Source organism: Physella acuta, unplaced genomic scaffold (assembly GCF_028476545.2).
Source record: "Physella acuta isolate Inbredline_101_S28 unplaced genomic scaffold, ASM2847654v3 ptg000862l, whole genome shotgun sequence".
In the NCBI taxonomy this organism is placed as follows: domain Eukaryota; kingdom Metazoa; phylum Mollusca; class Gastropoda; family Physidae; genus Physella; species Physella acuta.
In genome coordinates, this window is record NW_026732379.1 from 85,729 (window position 1) to 96,866 (window position 11,138).

The window sequence follows — 11,138 nt, forward strand, 5'->3', positions numbered from 1 at the left end:
ACTTTATGAAAAATACATATTTATCTATTCCTGTATTTTCTGTGCAGTTATAATTCTTAAATTGTTGTTTTTTTTTCTTTATAATTATTACTAAAAATGTAGTACTTCATGGGCAATATATAAAATATTAAAGTTCTTTATATAAATTAAATATTAACATTCAGTTCTTAATAGACTTGGCCTATAGACCTACATGAATGTGCTTACTATATGTTGAAATCAATATTCAGTCTTAAATCAATAGCCTATTTTTATTGTATTTTTCATATTATGAAAATATGTGAAAATGTACACACAGAAAATTATTAATTTTTACAAAAGGAGTCCTCAATAAATTACATCAAACATTTGGTCGGGGGGGGGGGGGGGTGGATTTAGTGAAAAATTGGAAGGTGTATTTTTAAAAGGTAATTTTGTGAAAAAGGTTTTCAGCATTTTTAAAGGTTTTTTTTTTCTTTCTTTGGAAATTGAATGAAGATTGCTTAGTTTATCTAATATTACCTTTGTAGTATGAAATAATGATTTGTTAGTTTTTATTATAATCAAGCTAGCTATCTAACAGCAACAGTTGGTAGAAAGATCTAGATCTATAAATTTCCTTCAAAAACTATTTAGCCAAAATCAAACAAGAAATTTAAATTGAAGGTGGGATGGATGCTAAAGCGTGTTAGGGGTTCTGAATTTTCTCCACAGTATATTGTGCAGAATAGGAGGAGCTAAAATTCAGCGACATCAAGTGACGTCAGTTATGGATGACCCCAAAATTTTAAATATTTTTTTTTCCTTGATTCAACTATAATCACTCACGTAATTGTCAATTAACTCACACATTTTTGTTTACTCATTTAACGCCATGCTGATAATGAACCCAAGTGTGACTGATATCCAGATGACGGAGAAAGCAATGAAGGAAATTTTGTCGATGTGCTTGCCGACCACCTTGTACTTGTTGACCGAGGGTTCGGTTTCCCTTCCCATCGAACCTTGCGATTCGTCATCCTGTTCGTCGGTCCGCGGTTGTTTGGTGAGTGCAAATGACGAGATCGACTGTAGGCTTTGTCGACTCCCGTTCATGTGGTTGGTTGTGTGGTTGGTCGTGTGGTTGGTCGAGGTGTGGTTTTCCATGGGCGAGATGGCTCGTCTGAGTACATTGACTTTTTTAAACGCCTGCTGGAAATTGTTTTGTGCTCTTTTTTGTACCTTTTCTTTCTGTGAAAAAAAATCGCATTTTTAAAATTTCGTTAAAATAAAGAATCGTGAGCACATTAATTTACACGACAAAGGTAGTGAGAATTGTTTAGCATTACGCTGTTTAATACTGACTTTGGTATTGTTGAGTAAACAAACCCGGCTTTTTAACCCTTTATCTTCTGACGGTACTTATAAGTACTGAAAATTTATTTAAATTCTATGTCAAGAGTAATTTCCAAAAACAAAACAAAAAAAACCTGTTTTATCATTAACCTTCTCTATTGCATTGTTCTTACATCTTCCGTCTTGAAAATGTAAACGATGACGATAATATTAATGACACTAATTTTACCTCCTTAAAGTTAGGGATATAAACAATGAATGATAGTATCAATGAGTGTGATCGTCCTTACCTCTTCCATGTTAAAGATGTATACGATGATGATACTATCGATGACGGTCAGCATGGAGATAATGAGTAGGATGAAGATGTAGGTGGTCAAGTTGGGCGTGGACAGCGATGACCTTGGCAGCATGCTGCTGATGATGGACATGAACACGGTCAAGGCCAACAGAACTGTGATACCTGGCAACGAAACATTGAACGTGACGTCACTTTTAAATTGGATGGGTGTGTAATTGGGGGGGAGGGGGTAGTCATCATCCCATAATAGAATCGTTTTACACGTACTATTTCGTTAGTAGTAAACTTCTTTCTAATGTCTGCCCCTAACATTAACCATTATACCAAACATCAGCATATTATTACTCTACTGGGGTCGGCGTGGTCGAGTCGGTAAAGCTCATGGTTGCTAAACCGAAAAGTTCGAACCGTGGGGACAGCCACTCTTCTAGGAGAGACAACTCCAAAACAACTGCTGCCTTGTAGTTTGTTCTTGGATGGACAAAGGCTATGGAAGCAAATCCAAAAAGAAATTCAGGCTGACATCGGACTCAATGACGCATAACCAGTTGACACGTATTCCTTATTGTGTTGGAGGGGATCCCTCCCAAAACTAAAATTAAGAACGAAGAAGAAGAAGATTACTATAAACATAGCTTCCAATTAGACAGATGAGTCCACTGTCATTTGACAAAGCTGATATTGGAGTCAAAAGTCTAAATGGCGCACAACAGTTTGACACATAATACTTAACTGTGTTGGAGGGAAGCCCGTCCAACATAAAAATCAAGAACAAAGTGGACAAATTCTACAATGGACTTCTAAAATGAGTAGTTAAAACAGCGTAGATGTAAACAGTAAATAGATATTCTAAACATTCTTGAAAGTGGCCGTATTTGAAGTTTAACACTGCAGTAAAAACAATGTGCTCAAACCTACAATTATTTTTCGTAATGTGACGATTGTAACTAAATGTAATAACTAGATAGATCTGCCTGTGCCAAAAGTTAATAATTAGCAAGATTACAATGTACGAAGACTTTTTTTTCTAATGATAATGATCTATGGTTTTTTGCGGGTTATTTGAAAAGCAGAAGTAAAAAAAATAACAGCAATGCGTGTCTTTAAAAGACGTTTTCTTCTTTGTATATTTTAACCTTTGGGGAATGTAAACATGTAATATCTGTTTTCGTTAATTAATGCATTGTAAATATTTTAAAATAAATTCAATGTTTTAACTAGAGTAGTCTATTACCGTATCCGATTTTCTCCCCTGAATCCACCGGTATGACAAAAACTAGGAGGTTGAGAAACGAAAGAAACACAACGGGTAGGAGTATATTCATCAGGACAAAAAATGGTCGCCTCTTGAGCACAAAGGATACCTGTAGAGGCACAATGTTTTATTTTTTTTATTAATTGAACAAAATATGACAAAATCATTTTTTAAAATCACAAAATGAAAATTTAAAAACATTGATGAATAGAATTTGTATTTTTAAAAAATAATTTAATCCTGTTTGAGGTTGTGTTATCGGGAATAGGTTACTTCAATCGACGGCAATTTGGCTCCCGTGTCGACAGTCCCAATGTTGACAGTGGCGCTGAGGATCTCCCATTCGCCGTTGGGCGTGAAGAAACTCTGAGAGACGTTGGGTGTTGGTGTCAGGAACTCGATCTCCGTCACTGACAGGGACATGGCTAGCAACTGGGGAGAAATATGAACATCAGTACGTACATACAGTGGCGTAGCTAGGGGGTGCCTGGGGCGATCGTCCCGGGCACTGACAGTAAGTGGGCGCCATACGGAGTTGAAACAAAAATAAAAGCTCTTTCTGAGCTGCATTACTGAATTATAAACAGTTGAACATAAGAATATAGACTACTACTTGGAACCTTTCCAAATTGGGTGCGGAGCTTTTTCGACAACCGTGAATATATATATATATATATATATATATATATATATATATATATATATATATATATATATATATATATATATATATATATATATATATATATATATATATATACATATAGGAAGGGGATGGGGGGCTGCAAAGTCGATAATTCACCTCGAGGGCTGGACGGATACACACTACAAAAGGCTCACTCAAATGTGCAAGCCTCTGCGTACATAACCCAAATACCACCACAAGGCAGGGAGGAGTGTGGTCCACACAGGGTGACACAATTTAGGGGGTGACACCAAATAGAAAAATCGTAAAATACACTGTGACGCTAAAATGAAAATATAAGATGGCCTTCAGATACCACATTGGGTGACACCATCGCATAGCGCAAATTTTGCAGCAACGCGGGACGGGTACGCTAGTTTACAATAAAATATGTATTAAGTAACAATGTTATTATCAGCGATATGACCAAACCTACTTTATTTAATTTAGACGTTTGACCATTAACGGTTTTTTTTTAAATTAAAAAAAAAACAACACCAACGTACTGTATTCCCACCCCCATCTTCCCCAACAACACAAAACATTAAATCGAAATCTAAACACCCAAAGCACTATATTCCACAATAGCGTTGTATTGGCCCATCCATTACAAATGTTGTCTTGCATACGTTATATCCTATTGTATTACAAAATCGATTGACATTTGTAATGAAGGTTATATTGACATGAATTATGCAGGCTTGAATTTTTTTTCAAATCTCATTAGTCGTACCCATCAGAAAAAAAGTTTGCGATCAGTTTTAAATCACGAAGCCATTCAACACAGCGTGTGTAAATAAACCATTCTATTGCTGTCCTTATAAACTATGTTCACAGCACTCGAGTACTTGACAATAGACTCCGCGTCAATTCTAGCACGATTATTTGGAGGGGGGGGGGGGGGCTGAAGCTGAAATTGTAATTAAATTAAACATTAGTAAAGATTATCTGTTATATAGAACGATTAAACTCTGTAAACGAAATAAAAAAATAACGTTACGCCATTGTTGCTGATTAACCCCCCCCCCCCCCAACTGCCACCCCTTCTCTATGGCGTCACAAAGCTCAAACTATACCTATTCTTTCCCCAAAAGCAACTATGATTATAAAGAAAATTGTGATACGCGTCGTCATATTTATTTCTTAAGACGTACCTAATCAGTGCTACAACTGCATTTCGATTACATATTTCAGGACAAATGATTTTAGACAAAATGTCCCTGACAAATGATTTCAGGACAAGTTGTCTCAAGGACAATTGATCTCATGGACAAATTATCTCAGACAAATTTCGAACTGTTAATCATGCGTCACACACAGTTGTATAGGGCGCAGAATTGTGAGTTCGCCCTGGTTAGCTTACCACATTATTAGGTCAAGAGTTTGCTTGACCTCATTAGAAAATCAATTAGTGGATTACCTTAATCACACAGGTCTGGATATCAAAGGGATAGTAGGTCAGGTCAAGCTGACATGACACGGGAAACAAACTTCCGGGCAGCCAAAACGTTGTCCCATTGGCCATAACAAAAATAGGTCTGTGGAACAAATGTTGAGGTCAGTGACGGCGTCAAGTCCAACAAAAATAGGTCTGTGGAACAAATGTTGAGGTCATTGACATTGAGGCGGCAAACCCCTCCCGAAAAAATTCTACCGCCCCCCCGAACGAAATGAAATTTTTATAATTTATATAGAAAATATATACTTTTAACAGTGTCCGCCCCCCCCCCCCCCCGAAGAAAGTCTACCGACCCCCCCCCCCCCGAAAATTTCAAGTGCCCTCCCCCCCCCGGAGAAAAAAGTCTGGAAGAAACACTGAGTCCAACAAAAGTCATCAGGGTTAAAACCAGCACGCAGAGGCGTACAGAGTGTGTGTGTGTGGGTGTGTGTGTGTCTGTGTGTGCGTGAGTGCGTGCGTGCGTGTATATGTGTGTGCGCGCGCGCGACCGTCCGGAAGAGGTTTAATAATTACAGTGCATGATTTTCCTTCCCTAAAACTTTACTCGACTCCAATTAAATTCCCCTTAAGAAGCGTTATCCTTTTAAATAAACCGGGAGTGATCTCCCTTAAACTTTCTCAAATATTCTTATATAAAACAACAGGGGATGGGAACTCGGGCTATAGACATGATTTTTAATCCACTTTAAATATTTAAAGTTTTAAAAATAGAATAAAATCTCTAGACAAAAGAATTGCACACCAAGTGAACGCCAAATAAAAAAGTGCAAAATAGTGCGCAATATTATTAGTATTTTAAAAATTTACATTAGTTTTTTGAGAAATCGGAAGTAGCGTAAATTACTACTTCCGGTCAATGGAAATGACTCAAAATTTAACTGAAGGTAGAAAATTAGATCTTTTACTCACATTTGAAATTTCATTTATCTATCTGAAATAGTACTCAAGTTATAGGCTTTTGAAAAATTCAAAGTAGAAAAAGTACCACTTCCGGTTATCGGAAATCGCTCAAACGTTGATACGGATCTACGATTTTGATAAAATACTTATATATGAAATTTCATCAACCTAGCTGTAACGATACTCAAGTAATCGTGTTTTCACACACACACATAGACACACAGACAGACACACAGACATACGGACAGGATTGCAAAGCCCAGTTTTTCAGAATGGATTACGCATAAAACCTCTTAATTTTGATAAATCTGGATTGATAATTTTTTGCCCGATTAAAATAAGTCCTCTATACTTCGGATGTGATGAAGGACTGAGGTGTAATACGGTGAAAATTGTTAAAATTCTGAGTTAAGAGAAAAATTTGAAGCAGGCGCTAATTCGTTTAGGCCAGTTTTTTTTATATTCTATCTTTTGTAATAATATGGTACATAGCTGGATTATAAGTTTGTTAGAATAAGGTCATAAAAGTGATATACGATGGCCAATTACCAGAAACATTTATTGTACAGATTGGAACACAACATGGGTATTTCGTTGACTGGTTGATTGTGTAATGAAACAAGCTAGAGGAAACAAATTGTAATCCAACTGACACAACTGCTCGAAGTCTTGGATTTCGCAGATGTGCGCTGCCTTCTCGTACGTAGTCAATAACAAAATATGCAGAACAAAGTGTACTGGTTGAGGAAGCAGTAATAACCGGTGTAATGATAGTGACACCGCCCATGATGTTCAGATTAGAATCAGCAGCGATAGAATGCGTTTTAACATTTTAAGCCAATGTGTAATTCAAATGCATTGTCAAAAAAATTCAATCAGGATCTATAGCTAAATGTGAAGTCTCTTTTACTGGCTCGTAGCTAGGTTACAGACAGTGAAGAATGAAATAAGAGAAACGAAAATGTGGTTGTTAGGGCACAATATCAGAAAGACAGTAAGTAGCATCACTAAGCAGGTGCTGGTATGAAAGCAGCCGTCCGTTAACATATTTTACAGACGACAACAAATTCTTAATCTTGTTACCTCCCCTTAGTTTCAAATCGTTTAAAAACTTTATTATCTGCCCCTAATAGCATTCACTAGATCGATCGGCTCTACTATTGTAAACATTCTCGTGAACCACAGCTCATCCGACTGTTAGGGTTATCGCATCTAGCTAGTGATCTCCCCTTCTGTCATTGGATATATTAAGCTATCGAATTATTATTTTTTTTATCTCCCCTTAGTTTCAATACCGTTTAATTAATATTTAATGACTAATTAAATATCTAATTAAATTAAAAAAATAGATAGACGTGTATTGTCCTCGAAGTGGAACTTATCTAGAAAGTATGAACGAAATCGATGCATTAGAAGAGGGTCAAAATTGAGTTACAAGATTTGCCACAAACATACAAACAAACAAAACAAAAAAAAAACGTTGCGAACTAAATAAAAGCTGGTAAAAATAGGACAAAATGTGCCAGTGATGTTGTAAACAGGCGCCTTCATTGACCAAAAATACACACGCTGACCACATAATAGGCGTCTTGGTTAACTTTGTGAGACAACTTCTCATCATTCGACTTACGCTTTAGCGTCGTCAAAGAGGTCCCTGTCACCCAGTGTGTTCATCAAGATAACCCTGGGTCTCCAGATGTTCTGTGGGAGGGGGTGGATGACACGATGGCCGCCGTGCATCATGGGATTCCATTGTAGCTTCTGTAATCACAGTATATATATATATATATATATATATATATATATATATATATATATATATATATATATATATATATATATATATATATATATATATATATATATATATATATATATATATATATATATATATATATATATATATATATATATATATATATATATATATAGGGGCATATATATTTATATATATATATATAAATAAATAAATATATATATATATATATATATATATATATATATATATATATATATATATATATATATATATATATATATATATATATATATATATATATATATATATATATAGGGGCATATATATTTATATATATATATATAAATAAATAAATAAATAAATATATATATATATATATATATATATATATATATATATATATATATATATATATATATATATACTTACACAGAAACATGCATGCAGCCTATACTGAGTAAACATCTGACGCCGCCTACCTCATCGGTCCAGAAAAATCCCATGAATCCGTTACAAACAAAGCTCTGAGTGACGTCATTGACCTCCACTATGGACACGACCTCAAATCGCACACTGATCTGTATGGCCTTGGACTGGTTGACCAGTGGCCGGATGTCCGTGTGGTAGACGCCGTTCTCCACCGTCTCGGTGAAGATGGACCGGACGTCTTCGTACGTCTGACTTCCGGCTGGACCTACAAGTCTCAGGCAGATAGCGCACACAACCACAGTGGAGAGTTGGGTGAAAAGTTTACAATAAATCCATCCAATAAACTTGGTTCCAGATAGGAAAAGCATCTTGTGATTGAATCGAGTTAGTTCAGAATCTGTGTATGGTGAAAATTAACATTCATTAATTAGGCCTATATCTATAATTTTTTTTAATACATTTAAATACCGTTTACTCTGAAATTCAAAAGAAAGTAAGGATAAGCATACAACTAATAAATGGTATTTATCCATACCTAAATAGGAAAAGGTAGAAGCAGGTTTAATCTTAATTGTGCGTAAATCGAAAATTCGAAGTTTTGATTAAAGAGCCGTATATTTATATAATTTGTCAAAAACTACTTCCAAAGTCGCATTGACAGTCGTATTCTAATTCTAGCTCTCGTAAATGACATTAAGAAACTACATTTAACCATTTCGCATTCTTTTCACATTTTTCTTATTAAAATATTAACGTGCTGATTTGACTCGCGGGAAAAGCTGCACTCGTTCGGCAAATAGAGAAACACGTTTATCTTTAGATCTTCGCTGGGCTGGCCATGACCACTAATTAGGCCGGTCACGTGCTGAAGCTAAAAAACCAAATCGACTTGAAGGCAAACGTATCCCGTCAAGTAAAATGAGTAGGGGTTCTACATTTGCGAACACGACTAATCAATTTTTCACTCAGCGCCACTTCTGTTTGCCTATCGTTAAATTGTTAAAACAGCTTTAGTTGACAAAAGCTGAAAAACCTGAACCACACACGACCCCCCCCCCAACACAAGGAGCCACCTCGGGCTATTTCAATACAAAGCCAAAAATAGAAATAGAAAATCGATTATGAAATTTTAATTATTTCCAATCGTTACTAATTAATCCACTGATTTCTGGAGTGTTTTTTTTAATCATGCGTGTTTAACACAAAGAGATCAACGGTGCAAAAGGACTAAAACTTCTAGGACAGTTGTCCTCAATCATATTCTTAAATTTCACTAGGATTAAGGTTGTTGTTTTTTAAAGCTACTTTTTCAGAAATGACGGTCAATATGGTAGATGAGGCAGAGTTCACCAATTTCTGAGATCAGGAGTCATCCATAAATGACGTCACGCTTTTTTGACGATTTTTACCTCACCCTTCCCCTCCGTCACACATCGTCACAAAAAGCCAGATTCACCCCCCCCCCCCTAAAATGACGTCACACTTCAGCCTATAACCCCTCCCCCTCAAAATTGCAGTTGAATTTTTCTTAAAATACAATATTTTTCCAAAATCTTGTCTGAACGCTGTCGACATAGAGTATGTTAATTAATTCCTATTACAATGTATTAAAATAGTTTTCTAAAACGCGAAATAACGGCTAAAATTCGTTTTCTAACATTCCTTTTTTAATAAAGCAAAAGTGTGACGTCGCACTATCTGAAACCTCCCCCCCCCCCCATCACACAGCGTCACAAAATTACGGACCACTCCCCCTACGAGTGTGACGTCATTTATGGACGACCCCCTCGCATCAAATGAAGGGATAATGTTGTCAGCACTACGCCTCGTCCTTAATGTCCTTAACATGAGTTAGTTACCAAACAGATGTGGGTGGACACAGATCCGCAACTCGAGTTAGCAGCCATACCATCGTATAATTGTATAATTTCTGTGTTTTTTTTAGTTTTTTTTTTATTATGCCACAATAAAATATACTAATAGTTTTACTATAGCAGGTCTTTATAAGGCACAACATTTGACAAATAAGCTCCCCCCCCCCTTCCCAAAAAAAAAAAGACCCCAGCTTTAAAGCGAACTCTTTGATCACGTAATGACAAAATGTACATAAGGCAACTTAGTCATAGTACCGCTTGACAATTAGATGTTGCCAAAAAATGTCAATAATGTCTATATGACAAGTAAATTCCCATAATTTGGCTATACATTTATTGGACCATCTGTTAGCATTACGTTTCTATGACACGTACAATTCCACAATTTACCAATGAGATATTCGGTCACAAACTATAAACACACAGGCCTACTCGTCAATGTTAGATAGCGAACTACTGTCCTATTTTGACGAACAAAGAACTGATAATATCAATACACCTTTAATAACAGTGTAGATTAATGATTGTAAATCAAATATTTACAACATCTTGCTAGATGTGGTTTTAAAATACCAAACGCTTTACACTGAATAAATAAACACTGTCTTCAACATAGCAAAACAAAATAAATCCGGTATTACTGAAATATTTCTTTCGTTTAGAAAAAAAAACCTGCTAAAGTTGTACCTCCACAAATTTGAATGGTCCAATATATACGACGTCATCCAGTTAACAGAAAAGCATAGTCTTAATTATAATAATACAGGTCTATTATTAGCTCACTCATAAGATTAAAAAAAAAAAACAAGTTGAGTCTACTCTAAGCTTAAAGGATCAAACATAAGTCACGTGATAAAAAGTTTACACACCTTTTATTTCTCACGCATGTAGCAACGTGATTTGGTTATGGTCCAGTGGCGTCTATGCTCCATACAATCTCAGAATAGAAATTCTTGAAGTGTCGTAATGAAATCACGGTGTGAAATAGGCGTCGGTTGACTCAACCCCCCCCCCTCATACCCCACCCTGTATATTACATAGGTTATAGATTTACGTAAGTATAATTTAAAAGGGACAAAGTACTCTTGTCAAAATATTCGGTCACAAAATGTAACAATTTTGTTTGGCTTTTAAGAAATGTTTTATTAAACATGTTTTTATA

General features: G+C 35.7%; 1 protein-coding gene across 1 annotated transcript; it reads right to left on the minus strand.

The window, feature by feature from the left end:
* Window positions 1-491: 491 nt before the first annotated feature.
* LOC131952258 (neuronal acetylcholine receptor subunit beta-4-like) lies at window positions 492-10,787 on the minus strand. Its single transcript, XM_059314826.1, has 8 exons — window positions 10,664-10,787; window positions 8,153-8,499; window positions 7,545-7,675; window positions 4,976-5,093; window positions 3,144-3,302; window positions 2,850-2,979; window positions 1,605-1,777; window positions 492-1,209 (listed from the first exon to the last, which is right to left on the minus strand). Exons 2-8 carry the CDS (start codon window positions 8,468-8,470, stop codon window positions 838-840), a joined length of 1,401 nt encoding a protein of 466 aa, XP_059170809.1. The 5' UTR covers window positions 8,471-8,499; window positions 10,664-10,787; the 3' UTR covers window positions 492-837.
* Window positions 10,788-11,138: the final 351 nt, after the last annotated feature.